General features: G+C 41.2%; 1 protein-coding gene across 2 annotated transcripts in view; it reads right to left on the bottom strand.

Annotated features, from left to right (window-relative positions):
• The window catches only part of LOC126489045 (sperm-associated antigen 6), a 52,671-nt gene that overhangs the window by 14,668 nt on the left and 22,572 nt on the right, over window positions 1–15,431 (bottom strand). For both annotated transcript variants that reach the window (XM_050123040.1, XM_050123041.1), the window contains exons 4-7: window positions 11,618–11,801; window positions 2,876–3,081; window positions 1,346–1,519; window positions 301–453 (exon numbers count right to left, since the gene is read on the bottom strand). In XM_050123040.1, coding sequence (XP_049978997.1) covers window positions 301–453; window positions 1,346–1,519; window positions 2,876–3,081; window positions 11,618–11,801 — 717 coding nt within the window. The remainder of the gene's footprint in view (window positions 1–300; window positions 454–1,345; window positions 1,520–2,875; window positions 3,082–11,617; window positions 11,802–15,431) is intronic.

The following is a 15,431-nucleotide window of genomic DNA, read 5'->3' as shown; positions in this document are numbered from 1 at the left end:
CAACTGCGTATTTCATCCACCAATACATATACTTAACAGATAAACCAGATAACAATATTTAAAGGTGGTAATAATTATTGATTCCAGAAACTGAGTAAAACAACATTGTCAGTTTCCCCACGCTTTCTCCAAGGTTTACGCAGGAAATATACTAACAAGCACTGAATTCAACAATGAACCAATTGGGAAAATGGGTGATTTTTTTGCCCTGCTCAGTTAGATTTTCTCTTCTGATGGAGAATATCAATGTATTCCACCATAGAACAGCTGACTACGCCACCGGAAGTGAAGAGCACACACCTTGGAAATGATCACTGCCATGGCCAGGTTCTCAGAATGAGCAGCCACGTAACCTAGCAACATGATGCCGGGCAGCCGAATGTTCCCTTTGCAGGATCCGATGCAGTCAATCACAGCAGCCACGCCTCCTGCGTTAACAATCAGCTGTGATAGCTGAGGGGAAAAGCCCAGATAAAACACAAGATGATCTTTAAATATGGCTTGACCACACTTTAATTTAGGACTTCAAATACAACTGACAAAATTGAACTATGACGTAGAGAAACTCTTGTACTTCCTAAAAAGATACACAAGTATAGCACTCTGGCTGTTTACAGATACATGCGCTGTGAGAACCTTATTCTGTGGTTCACTTTCTTCACATCAGTGGAACAAGGTGTGCCTGTATGATGGATGTTAAAATCCTTCACCTAGACCCTAAAATTAGAGCTAGTTTGTAACTAGCTAATCACTCAGCTAATATTAGTCACTGAAAGCTCCGACATTAGAACAGTCTAACCCATTTGCCCCTTTGCTGGCAACGACTAGCAAGCTGCGTGTACTTCGATTATGGAAAGTCCCATGCAAACAAAGATAAATGAAACACGAGGACTAATGTGCGATAAAATTAAAACTGTTAAGCAACACATGCACAGAAATGATTAAAACTTCAGCATCAGCACAGGCTTTCTTTGTGTTTGTTTTTTCCATGTAAATCTACAGAACTGATACAGGCCAGAAGATCTCTGTGGTCTTAAGCAACCTTGCTCCTAGCTGACACACAATGACAGAGGCCCACAGCCCCTACACCTAGACATGGAAAGCTAAAAGTGATTAGAAGCTGGGTGTTAAACTCCAACTACACTAACACAACTCCGTAGTTCTCACTGGAGGGAATGTCACAGCCTGCAGAACATTTAGCAATGGACAGAGAACTTTTTGATTGTCTCCACCTGGGAGAGGGGCACTGCAGCCATCGAGTGGGCCAGGGACACTGGTACTCACTAGAACTAAGGATATTGCACCCTGAAGCACAACTTTTAGTTGTTTGATTGTTTGTTTTTACCTCGGGTGTATGTTTTGCAATCTCTCTAATTAAAGTGCAAGCGTTTTTCTTCACGTATTCATCTTTGTCCTTCAGACAGGTGAGTACAACCGGGAAAATCTCTGCTTCAACCACCATCTCTGCCAGATCCACCGAATGTTTTGCAATCTGACTGAGAGCAGAAAGGACCTGGCGCTGCCGAGCAAAAATAAAATGTAACATTAGACAGTATATGAATCCAGTTGTGCACCTTATAATTCAGATGTAGTTTTAAAGGATTTATAACATTCCCATGCAGTGCTGTTTTTGAAGGCATGAAGAAATTATGGGGAGCAGCTGAGGCATGACATCGTGTGGCAGGGCTGGAGCCTCCCTGAAAAGAAACAAGGAGGCTATTGGTGAAGGCACAGCTTCTGCTGCAGTGGAAACCTTAGGACTGAAGGGGTCATGGGGTAAAGCTGAGGCTTGGTACCATGTGGCAGGGTCAGAATTACTGAAGAAACCAGGAGAGGCCATCAGTGAAGGCACAGCCTCAGCTACAGTGGAGACACCAACACTGGAACTACAAAGGACGGGGGCAGGTGTGCAGTGAAGCTGCCCTGAGCCTAGCAGACAAGCTGTGTGTGCTGCAGATGGCAGAGCTGAGAAGAACCTTTGGAGACCAGAAGATCATGAGTGGACCAGAGACAGCAGGCACTGAGTTATACTGTTGGAGTTTGGTTTTGCTTTGATCTGATGTGCCCTGGTTTTTCCATCTTGGAATAAGAGAAGTAACATTTTTCACAGGAGCCCACAGTTAAGGGACTCTGGATTTTTAAAGTGTTGGAATTTCTAAAGATTATGGGACTTTAGCAATTGTACTATATTTATAACACATTAACATGTTATATTAGTGTTAAATCTTGGGGACGAACAACAAAGAAAAGGTTATGGTTTAGAGTGATGTGCTTATACATCACAGATGACAAGTACAGAATGCCATAGTCAGCTTCAGCTGTCAACTTGACACAAACCCACAGTCACCTGGGAAGGGGGACCATTAAATGAAGAAGAGATTGGGTTGGCCTATGGACATGTCTGTGGGGCAGCTTCTTAGCTGCTAATTGATGTAAGAGGCTTCAACCCACTGTGGGCGGTGCCATCCCTAGGCAGGTGGACCTGAGCTGTATAAGAAAGGGGCAAGCCAGGAAAGCAGGCCAGTCATCAGCTTTCCTCTGGGGTCTCCACTTCAGCTCCTGCCTCCAGTTTCCAGCCTTGAGCTCCTGTTCTGGTTTCCTAGGTGATGGACTCTAACCTGTAAACTAAATAAACCCTTCCTTCACAATGCTTTGGCCATGGTGCTTTTTATCATAGTAGCAAAACAGATCCCAATCATATCTTTATTGTATAATCCTTATAGAATTATTTTCACATATTAAAAAACCAACTATAATTTATCTGTATGTTTTCAACTATATTCTTTTTACTATATATCATCAATATGTACACCTTTTCATTTTCTTAGACTATAAAAGCACTGGCTTGTCTGTCTCTTAACCTCATCTTTATTACCTTCAGTTTAGCATCAGGATTGAGGATCATCTGGGCTAAGTGAGCAATCGCTCCGGCATCCACCACCGTCTGTGCTAACTCTGGAGAATGCTTTGAAATATCACTGAGAGCAGAGGCAGCAATCCTTTTCAAAGCAATTTCTGGCTCCTGGATACAGAGAACTAGAAGAGGAATTGCTCCCGCATCCACCACAGCTTGAGATAATTCTGTGGGTCCAAGAAAAGTTAGTAAGTGAGTATGGGTGGCTGACTCTTGGGCAAGCCGTTCTCACACTGACGAGTACAGCAAACAAAAAGGCTGAGGGTGTATTCGACGCTCTAGACAGCTGAATTTTAAGTCAGTAGATGGAGTAGGTAGGTGATCTATGTTTCCCTCACATCCACCAAAAAGAAACAAAAGAGAACTGCAAGCATGATTTGTATAATTCATTAATATAATATCCATAATTTCTGTTAATTATTGACCACTGAGTTTGGTGATACATGCCTCTTTAAAAGGTAAAGAAAGAAGTTCAGGAGTTCAAGGCAAGCCTCAGATACATAGTAAGTCTGAGGCTAGCCTAGGCTACAAGAGGCCCTGGCTCAAAGAGAAAATCATATTACACAGTTCAAACACTGGGCTTAACTCAAGCTGGAACCAACTGGAAGCGTTGTACCTGAAGGTTAGCTCTCACAATATCAGAAGGTGCTACGTAAGCCATCAAAAAAAAAAAAAAAGGCAATCAGCGGTGCCACCAGCTGTAAGCTTGTGAACCACAATAATGTCCAACTCAACAAAATATCCTTGATAGTGCAATAGCGGTACAGTTACCTTGTCGGTAACCAACAGCTATCTAATTGGATTTCAGGTCTGATCAATAGGATGGAATTTATGATAGGTGCTGGAAACCTAGACAACTGGCACTGGCTAGAGAGGTTAGAGACCCTAGGCCCTGCCATTTTCCTAAACCTATACAATCTATAGCTGTATTCTAAGTACTTGTCCTTGTACTTGGCAGAGATTCATGATTGGTCAAAATGCCAAGAAAAACTGACCAACCATCAGGCATCCAGCCCCAAATAATACATTCACAATGTAACTCCTATACCTGGGGCTCAGAGGAAAAAAAATCACGGGAGGGGGGGCGGGGGGGGGCAGAAGGCTTATAAGAGCCAGAGGTTCAGCACATCTGCTGCAAGATTGTATCTTCTAGGCAACCTGCACCTTGAAACCTCAATGATACAGTTTCCAAAACAAGAACTCCATAATAATAACACAAGCTGATATACCAAAATAGATAACAAAACTTAAATTATCTTTAGTAAAATAATTATTTCTCTTTATACTCCCATACATTTTATCCTCTGCATGACATAACAGGGGTAACAGCACATACAAACTCACTGCAATTATGACAGTCTTTATATACAAGACCTGTGTAAACTTAGTCAAACCAAATCCCAACATGGAGGGGGAGGTACACAAGAAGTTTCAGCCTTAGCCAGGAAGCTATTGGCAATTGATAGCTGCTAGGTGAGGCAGAGATGGTTTTCTTGTAGAATATACCTCCTAATAAGTTAGCCATGCTCTAGCCAAAGACCACACATACAGAAATATATGAGCAGTAGAAACTAGACCTCAAAGATATACAAAAAATAAAAGATAACATAAAGTTAGGTGTATATTGTTGTGGAATATTAGTTGAAGATGTGTTACATTAGTTTATGCTGTGGAACATTTATTTAATGATGCAAAGATGTATTATATTCTTTTATGTTACACTTGTCTATCTCTGTGAAGGTGTCTTTGCCTGTCTAAAATACCTAATTGGTCTAATAAAGAGCTGAATGGCAAATAGATAGGCAGGAGAAAGGATAGGCAGGGCTGGCATATAGAGAGAGAATAAATAGAAGGAGAATAATGTGAGATTGATGAGCAAGAAAAGGAGAAAAAGAGCAGGACATCAAGGGTCAGCCATCCAGCTACACAACCAGGAACAGAAAAAGGAAGAAAGGAAGGAAGGAAAAAGGAGAGGTAGAAAGGAAGGAAGAGAGGGAGAGAGAGAGAGAGAGAGGGAGAGAGAGAGAGAGAGAGAGAGAGAGAGAGAGAGAGAGGGAGGGAGGGAGGGAGGAAGGAAGGAAGGAAGGAAGGAAGAAAGGTATATATAGAATAAGGAAAGATAAAAGCTCAGAGGTAAAAAATAGATAGGATAATTTATGTTAAGAAAAGTTGGCTAGAAACAAACCGAGATAAGGCCAGACATTCTCAAGTAAGAATAAGTCTCTGTGTGTTTATCTGGGAGCTGAGTAATGGGTCCCCAAAGAGCAAAGAGTAAAAAACCACCAACTACAGGATATGGAATGAAAGGTTGGTAGATCTGGGAGGAGTTCAAGGAAAGGGTGCATCTGATCAAAACACCTTGAATGAGATTTCCAAAAAACACACACACAAAAAAAAAACCTTAAGCATGAAAGGGTGTTTTTTTTTAATTTATTAAAGATTTCTGTCTCTTCCCCACCGCCGCCTCCCCTTTCCCTCCCCCTCCCCCAATCAAGTCCCCCTCACTTGTCAGCCCAAAGAGCAATCAGGGTTCTCTGCCCCGTGGGAAGTCCAAGGACCACCCTCCTCCATCCAAGTCTCGTAAGGTGAGCATCCAGAAAGGGTGTTTAACGATTCTTTTTAAAGATGATTTCAAGAATTTCTACTACTAGGGCTAAAGAGAGCAGCAAGCAGTTAAAAGGACCCAGGCTTCATTCCCAGTACCCACAAGGCAGCTCACACCATCTGTAACTCCAGTCCCAGAGGATCCAACACTCTTCTGGCCACCCCAGCACTGCACACATGTGGTGCACAGACACACAGCAATCAAACACACAAAGCAAAAATGAAGATTATTTTTTTAATTACTAGTCCTGGAAAGATGGCTCAGTGGTTAAGAATGCTCACTGCTCTTTCAGAGGACCAGAGTTTGATTCCCAGAACCCCCATCACGCAGCTCACAATTCCAGATTTCTGGATCTTACACCCTCTTTCAGATTTCCATACAAATATGATATATACTCACCTACAAATATGATATATACTCACACAGATACGTACATATACATAAAATTTTTAAGAATTAGTATATATACTAGAAACATTTCAATTATTCATAGTTCCATTGTTTCTATTAATAGAACATATTTTTAAAAGTAACCTTTTAACATTTATTCAGTGTGCGTGCTTGTGCCATGAAAGACCTGTGGAGGTCAGGTGAAAGCTTGTAAATCACTTCTCTGCTTTGACTATGTGGGTTCTGGTGATCAAGCTTAACTGCTCCCCCTGGTGCTTGGCTGTGGATCTCTGCATCTGCTTCCATCAGTTACTGGATACAGGGCAAGGTCATTTTAGGCACCCTCTCCACTATTGCTAGGGTCCTAGCTAGGGTCATCCTTGTGGCCTCCTGGGAATTTCCCTAGCATCAGGTTTCTCCCTAGTCCTATAATGACTCCCTCTATCAAGATATCTCTTTCCTTTTTGAAGCACAGTCCATATGGTGGGATGCCTTGCTCAGCCTTGATGCAGGGGAGGGGGCCTTGGGCCTGCCTCAAGTGAATGTGCCAAGCTTTGTTGATTCCCCATGGGAGGCCTTACTCTTTTAGAGAAGTGGATGGGGTGGGCTAGGGGGAGGGGAGGAAGGGAGGAAGAGGAAGAGGAAGGAGGAACTATGGTTTGTATGTAAAATGAAAGAAAAATACAAAAAGTATGTTTTCTTAAGTCACCTGTGGAAGGATTTCTGGATAGAAAAAATGACAGTCTTTCCACTTTTAATTCTTGAAACCATGTTTTGTTGTTGTTTGGAATGTGTTTGTGCGTACGTGCGTGTGTATGTGTGTGCGTGTATACTATTACAGGTGCCAGGACAATGTGCACACTTGTAGAGGTCAGAGAACAACTTTCAAGATTTGGGTCTACCTGAAATTAGGTCATCAGCCCTGGCAGCAGAGCCCCTTTCCCCCCTGAGCCCTTCCTCCAGCCTCAACAGCTAAAACTAGACTGAGTAAACAAAGTCCAGAGCAGGTGCTCCACGGCCCCTGTATCCTACTATTCCCCGCTCAGGCCTGTGATTTCTGTGGCCACTCCATATTATATACTAGGAATTAAAGATGAGGGAGGGTAGGGTAAAAGGGCCAGCCAAAGAAACACACCCTGACCCTGAAACCAGAGCCAAGAAACATAGATAAGAAATTTATTTTACTTTATTTTTCTTCACTAAAACATAGCTAGTTAGAAAGGAATTGGGAGAAATACATCTCAAGATCAAGTAGACGTGACACATATTACATAATCCTGTGACTTCTATGCTGTGTGTACTGCAACATCTCCAAGATTTAAAAAAAGAAATTAAAGAAAAACAGTGATTCCTTTTTGAGTGTCCACCAACTCCAGTCCCAAGCTCTTCCAGGGATATTATGGCCACCATAATTGGCAGGAACCCATCTGGCGTCTCTAGGGTAACCCTGGACCAGCTACTATCCTGGCCTGCCCTCTCATCCCATCTCTATTCCCTTGGGACACACCATCACATGTGGAACTGACCCATATTTCTGCCAATGCTGATTCCCATGGAGCCAGACCCCCAAACTCTACTTAAGACACCTCCAGTCAGTCAATTTCCCCCACCTCGTTAACTATGCTTATCTGGGACTGCTGGGAGTCTGAACCCTCAAAACCTAGTGTGGCCCCTGAGACTGAAAAGCAAACATCATTCTTCTGGTCCACATCCTGACAAGACTGTGGTAACAGCAAAGAACTAAACACATGCAACAATGTTGAGACCCGTAAGTCACACAAGGAACCACTACAAACATTGTAACTCCAATGGGCTATATCACAAAAACACGGGTATTCCCTGAACAAAATCATAGAAGAAAACTTCCCAAATCTAAAGAAAGACAACAACAGATATGCTAAGGGAGATGAGGGACCTTCACAAGGACTCGACCCTACACAAAGAATTACAGGCAACTAAGCAACACAAGGATCCAAAGAAATAGTCTTTCTCGGGGAAGAGCACACAAACTGGTGATCCAGTACAAAATAGTCAGGTCTGACATATATACAAAGGACATTATACAGACTGAACAGGGCATGCTTACTTTTTTTTAAATATATATGGATATACATATCTGTATGTAACAATAATTAATGAGAAAAGAGGCCATGAATTTGAAAGAGAGCAAGGAGGGTTATATGGGGGGGGGGGGCAGCTAGAGGGAGGAAAGGGAGCACATGCCTGGTGTTGCAAACCTAGCCAAGAACCCAAAGATGGAGATATGAGAACATACTACTACCATGTTCCTAAATTCTATCTTCTGAATACTTATCTTTATACCCATAGATCACTGCAACTCTCATTCCCTCATCAGGGTGGCTTCTTTTTGAAGATTCTACTAGAGAGATTCACAGCTGGTCAAAATGCAGAGGGTAAGTGGCCATGGAATACCCAGACCCATGTGAGACATCTATAACACAACTCTTACACCTAAGGCTCAGGGAACATGACAGATGAGCAGGGAAACAGACTTTAAGGGCCTGAGGAGCAGATGACTGCTACAAGACAGTGTCTGCTGGACAGGACAGGGATGCTGGGTCCATGAACTCTCAACAAGACCTGCAAAGGCCACAGCAGTTAGCATTGCCAACAGGAATGGAGAAAGTTTCTCAAAGCCCACCCTAGATTATAAACTGCAGGCTTTTGGTGGGTGTGAAGGAAGGAGTGCCAGTTGTCTTCAGGGACTAACTCCCAATTCTAAATAGTCAACCCTAAACAAATGCTAATGCGCATAAAACTAATGGCACTCAGTAGACTATACTATATATTAATATTCATATTTGTTAATATATAATTATATACTATTAACATATAAATTTATATAATATACAGTCATATATTGTATATAGTAATATATAGTAATTGTTAAAATCAATATTTAATGTGATATTTATAATTAATAAAATATAATTATAGTTATTGCATTATATATAACTATTTATATATTATAATATATTTTATGTATTAAATGTAATATTTATATTATGTATTACTAGTTTGTTGTTATTATATTAATATTGTGTATTATATTATGTTAAAATTAATGAATATTATAATCATGTTACACTGTGTAATATAAATATATTTATACATAAATGTGTATGTAATATATAAATATTATAAAATTATATAATATAATCATTACAATATAATTAAAGATAAATGCAATTAAGGATTATAAGAAATAATGTATATGTATTAATATATACAATATATTAATATATAATTATAAACTAGTGCATGAATTTGGGAAGAGGTGAGAGTGAGGACATAAGAGGACTTGGAGAAAGGAGAGGGAGGGACAGAAATGATGTAATACTACATAGTCATGTATCAAATTCTCAACCCCAATAAAACTCACTGGGTAAACAAAAATATAAAATAACATGACATAAGAAGAAAAGGAGGATGTGCTGGGCAGTTTTATGTCAACATGACACAAACTAAAGTCATCAGAGAGGAAGGAATCTCAAATAAGAAAATGCCTGCATAATACCAGGATGTAGGCAGGCCTAGAGGGCATTTTCCTAATTAGTGACTGATGGGGAAGGGCCACGTCAATTGTGGGTGGTACCACCCTGGGCTGGTGCTCCTGACTGCAACAAGATGAGCTGAGCAAGTCATGAGGAGCAAGCCAGTAGGCAGCACTCTTCCACGGCCTCTGTATCAGCTCCTGCCTCCAGGTTCCTGCCCTGCTTGAGTTTCTATCCTGACTTCCTTTTATAATAAACTGTGATGTAAAGGCATAAACTGAATAAACCCTTTCCTCCCCAAGTTGCTTTGGTCATGGAGTTTCATCACAGCGATAGTAACCCTAATGAAGACAGAGGGCTAGGAAAAGGAAAAGAATTAGCAGGAGGCAGAACAGAGAGAATAATAGAGTTTAGGGGGAGAAAATACACTCTGTGTGCGTGTGCGTGTGTGTGTGTGTGTGCGTGTGTGTGTGCGTGTGTGTGTGCGCGTGTGTGTGTGTGTGCGTGTGTGTGCGTGTGTGTGTGTGTGTGTGCGTGTGTGTGTGTGCGTGTGTGTGTGTGTGCGTGTGTGTGTGTGTGTGTGTAAGAAAATGTCATAATGAAGCCTATTATTACGTATCATTAACATATGCGAGTTAAAAAAGAAAAGTACTGCTTACTTTCCCAATGAGTACTAAATAACAGGCTTAAGTGAACCTATTAGGAAACCAAACTCTAGAGGTTTTGTTGCTACTGCATAACTGTAATTTTGCTACTGTTATGAATCATAACGTAAATATCTGATATGCAATATATCTGGTATGGGACCACTGTGAAAGGGTAGTTTGACCCCCAAATAGGTTGTAACCCAGAGGTTAAGAACCATTATTCTAAGCTGGGCATGGTGACACATGCCTTTAATCCCAGCACTTGGGAGGCACAGAATGGTTTATCTCTGTGAGTTCAAAGCCAGCCTGATCTACAGAGTGAGTTACAGGGCAGCCAGTGCTACACAGAAACCCTATCTTAAAAATCTTGAAAATCAAAACAAAAAGAAAGAAAGAAGAAAGAAAAACAAAGAACTGCTTGCTGCTCTACAAATTTTGCAATGAATTTTATTTTTTTATTTTATTTATTTATTAAAGATTTCTGCCTCCTCCCCGTCACCGCCTCCCATTTCCCTCTCCCTCCCCCAATCAAGTCCGCCTCCCCCATCAGCCCAAAGAGCAATCAGGGTTCCCTGCCCTGTGGGAAGTCCAAGGACCACCCACCTCCATCCAGGTCTAGTAAGGTGAGTATCCAAACTGCCTAGGCTCCCACAAAACCAATAGGTGCAGTAGGAGTTCGAGACCAGCCTGGTCTACAAGAGCGAGTTCCAGGACAGGCTCCAAAACCACAGAGAAACCCTGTCTCAAAAAACCAAAAAAAAAAAAAAATTGCCATTGTTCTTGAGTTCTCAGTAGTCAGAAGTTAAATAAGAAGGAGAACCCAAAGAAAATCATATAGACATCCTCCTGAATAATAACCTTCATCAGGCAATGAAAGGAGACAGAGACACAGACCCACATTGGAGCACCGGACTGAAACCTCAAGGTCCAAATCAGGAGCAGAAGGAGAGAGAGCACGAGCAAGGAACTCAGGACCGCAAGGAGTGCACCCACACACTGAGACAATGGGGATGTTCTATCGGGAACTCACCAAGGCCAGCTGGCCTGGGTCTGAAAAAGCATGGGATAAAACCGGACTCGCTGAACATAGCGGACAATGAGGACTACTATGCAATGAATTTTAATATATTAATTTTAAATCCTTCTAAGGAAGACAATAATATTCTTAATTTTCTTATATTCATATTTACATTTACTAATATTTATATTTACTGGTACTGCTAGTTTCAGTATTCTCAGAAAGTAGATAGTAACATGAACTTGGCAGTCAGAACTAAACCCAGATTCTGGTGCCACCACTCACATAACTGGCTACCGAAACCTTTGAGAACAGTCTCTTTCCTTACACCACCCTTTCCTTCATTTTTTTTCTTGTAAGACTATTATGTATAAGCATGTTGTGGGCATGTGCTCTAAATAGCTGGACTAACACTCAAAACCTGATTTATCATGTACTCAATCACCCTAAAACTCAATCAACTATTTATTAAAACTGGATTTATGTAATAAATTTGGAGTTACCCTATTTTTAAATGTGCTCCATTACCTGTATTGTGTCTTGCAATATATCCAAGTGCCCAGGCTGCGGCCTCCTTGACTCCAGGGTCAAAGTCCTCCAAGCATATCACCAGTGTGTCCAGAGCTCCACAGTCGACTATAGCCTGGGCCAGCTGCGGGGAATGTTTACCAACTGCTCTCAGCACAAAGGCAGCTGCTTTCTTGTAGAAACGCTATCAAGCAAGACAGCAGGACAGATTAAAAACAGCTTTAGAATTATATTAAAGAAAACTCAAAAGACATGGAATCCAAAAGACAAAACTTAAACTGAAAAATCACTGTGATGCTTTGCTCTTCTTTGGTAAACTGAAAATAAAGTATGTTTATAATTACATTTTCAAATGCCTTACACTTATGTGTGCATTTGAAAATTGTAAAACTCAAATATAAACATGATTCTTTTCATAATTTCACAAAGTAATGAGATTTCATGATATTGAAGATATTCTTTAGCTCATGCAAACACTTAGATTGAAGTCGGGCGATGGTGGCGCACGCCTTTAATCCCAGCACTCGGGAGGCAGAGGCAGGCGGATCTCTGGGAGTTCGAGACCAGCCTGGTCTACAGAGCTAGTGCCAGGACAGGCTCCAAAGCCACAGAAAACCAAAAAAAAAAAAAAAAAACCACTTAGATTGTTCAAATATGTTACTGTATGTTAGAAACCATGGAAAATATACAGCATACAGCAATTGATAATTCAGATGTCAACCCATCAGATGAGAGACTCTGATGGAGCGTAATCCTGTCCTGGCAAGGCCTGCAGGACCACCAACTCTGGAGACTGTTGTTCACATTTGCTAAGACAGTTTGGTGTCTCTCCAGTACCTGTATATAATTATACATTATAGTATACAATCTCATGTGATGTGCATATGTAATCTCATGATTACATCTCAATCTTATGGGCACATATATCTGTGAGTGTTCATAAAGATGACTTTTTATTTATTTATATAATATTGATAAAAAGAAAATATACTTGGGCATGCTTCATAACTGGATCTATTTGTCCCACGAGGCTGTAGACACTTAAAAGCATGCTTTGTTCTTTTGTTCAGACTAACTGCACACAATTAGCTCACTTTCACCTCAGAGCAAGTGCAAACTAGACTAAAGGATTTTTGCAAATAGATCATGAGTTTAAAACTTTACAGCTATGCACAGATCAGAATTACAGGTGTCCAACCAAAGTTGCTACACAAAGCACCCTAAGAAAAGCATGCCAATTCTTCGCTTAGCAGTCTGCTGACAAGAGACCTATGCCTCAAAGTTTGTCACTGGAAACAGTGTCCCCCTCCAGTCTGGTCACGGTCTTACTCCCAAAACCTTGAAATCCTTGTGTTGCCATGGTAAATGACTCAGTTCCTTATTCGCTTACCCTAGTAATGTGCTTTTGACTAATGAGAGGTAACTCTTATAATTTTTTATTATCACTCCAAGCCTCCTATAGGAGAAAAAAGTTTGGAGGCTAAAAAGAGAAGAAGCCAGGAGTAATTATAATTAGGACAGGAAATTAGAACAGAGGCAGAAGAGTAAAGACTGTTGTTCAGAAAAGCACATGTGTGAGAAAGTTCATTCACCCTTGGTTACCCTAAGAAATAAATGAGTTCCTTTCACTTGCTGGGGCATCCAATCTGAACCCTGAAGAGGACCTTGGAGCTGGACCCCAAAGGCTGTTGATAACTGGGCTTCCTGTCAGCTAATTCCTTCTTTCACTTGTCTTCCGTCTGTAATCATGGCAAAACTTTCATGACCTCTATTAATTTGTCTTGTATCCCAAGTTATCCTGAAATAACAACGTTTCAGGATGTCCTGAGCAGTCACCACATAAACATAAAGGTAAAATAGTCATATATTTTCATTTTCTCCTGATAAACTAAACAGTACAATATAAGTTATTTGACCCTTCTAGAAAAGTGTTTTCTGGACACAGCAATGCAGCTGCATATATGAACGAGTGTGAAGGTCGTTGTGCCCCAGGCCACCAGGGAAACCAGAAATATTAAGCACACATGATTGTCCTCTCAAAGGAAAGGGCATGCAACCTTATTTCCATCCAGAAGGTTGGGAATTGGAAGTGATTAACAGCCTGGTGATCTGTGTTATATGGAGGACCAGGCCATGTCAAGCACCTATGACCAGGACTGTAGGTGGCAATTAGCTTAAATGACATCTATGCTATCTATCCTACGACTGATATCCTTTCCGAGCTGATGGAGGAAGGTCATTGGTTAAAAAATAAAGAAACTGCTTGGCCCTCATAGGTTAGAACATAGGTGGGTGGAGTAAACAGAACAGAATGCTGGGAGGAAGAGGAAGTGAGCTCGGATGCCATGCTCTCCTCTCTGGGGCAGACGCGATGAAGCTCCAACTAGGATAGACGTAGGTTAAGATCTTCCCTGGTAAGCCACCTCGTGGGCTACACAGATTATTAGAAATGGGCTAGTCCAGGTGCGAGAGTTAGCCGAGAAGAGGCTAGATATAATGGGCCAAGCAGTGTTTAAATGAATACAGTTTGTGTGTTGTTATTTCGGGGAATAAGCTAGCCAGGCGGCTGGGAGCTGGGTGGAACACAGCCCGCAGCTCCTACTACACCAAGCCATATCCTTCCCCGGGCCCTTAGGATAAATGCATGTAGCCTATCTCTAGAACACACCTTGGAAGAAATGACACACACTTAGAGTTGAGTTTCAAGGTAAGCATGTCTCCTTGCAAACTGGGGATTGTATTACATCAGGAAACTTTTTTCCCAAATTATACTGTGTTTAAATATGCTGCCAATAAAATCCCTGGCATCTGACGCTCCATGAGATCTAGTCTGACTAAGTTGTACTGGACAGTTTCCATTCTCACCTCTTTAAAGTTCAGTTCCCTGCCTGCCATGATGCCTGTAGGGACTCCTGGAACTGGCCCCCAGTGTGGGGCATACAACCTCAGGGGAAGGTAAGAAAAGGTTTCTTTGAATAGATATAGAGACGCAGAAAGCTTGAGCCTCTCACTCAAAAGGGTTTGAGACCTTAAGTGAAAGAGTGGGATCAGCCTGGATTCTCCTCAGTCCTTTCCCACAGAGCATTCTGTACAATTACTGAAACGTTTGTTAATATACACAAAAACAAAGTAATTCAGAGCTATAGCTCTACAACTTTATATACATAGGACCTAATGTAAAGAAAGCCCATGAAAGGGGAGATAAAAATTTAGTCCGTAGCCAGGTGGTGGTGGCACACGCCTTTAATCCCAGCACTCGGGAGGCAGAGGCAGGCGGATCTCTGTGAGTTCGAGGCCAGCCTGGTCTACAAGAGCTAGTTCCAGGACAGGAACCAAAAGCTGCAGAGAAACCCTGTCTCAAAAATCAAAAAGAAAAAAAATTTAGTCCCTTATTTTTATAAACTGGAGAAAGGAAAAATATTTTTTCTGGATAATTAGGATGACTTTTATATGACAACAAATTTCCAGATTTAAAAATATAATGAAGGGCTGGAGAGATGGCTCAGTGGTTAAGAGCATTGCCTATTCTTCCAAACGTCCTGAATTCAATTCCCAGCAACCACATGGTGGCTCACAACCATCTGTAATGAGATCTGGTGCCCTCTTCTGGCCTGCAGGAATACATGCAGACAGAATATTGTATACATAATAAATAAATAAATATTTAAAAAATAATTGAAAAGAGAATAGTGGGGGTTTATAGTCATTTCATACTATTGAGAATATATTATACCAAGAGTATATATCATTGAATATATATTATACCAAAAGAAAAAGGGATGCACACAGAAGCACAAGTAAGGTTACAGCTGCT

Source organism: Alexandromys fortis, unplaced genomic scaffold, assembly GCF_014885135.2.
Source record: "Alexandromys fortis isolate MF-2015 unplaced genomic scaffold, M_Fortis_MF-2015_v1.1 scaffold_219, whole genome shotgun sequence".
NCBI lineage: Eukaryota > Metazoa > Chordata > Mammalia > Rodentia > Cricetidae > Alexandromys > Alexandromys fortis.
This window is presented reverse-complemented; position numbering and strand designations above follow the sequence as displayed.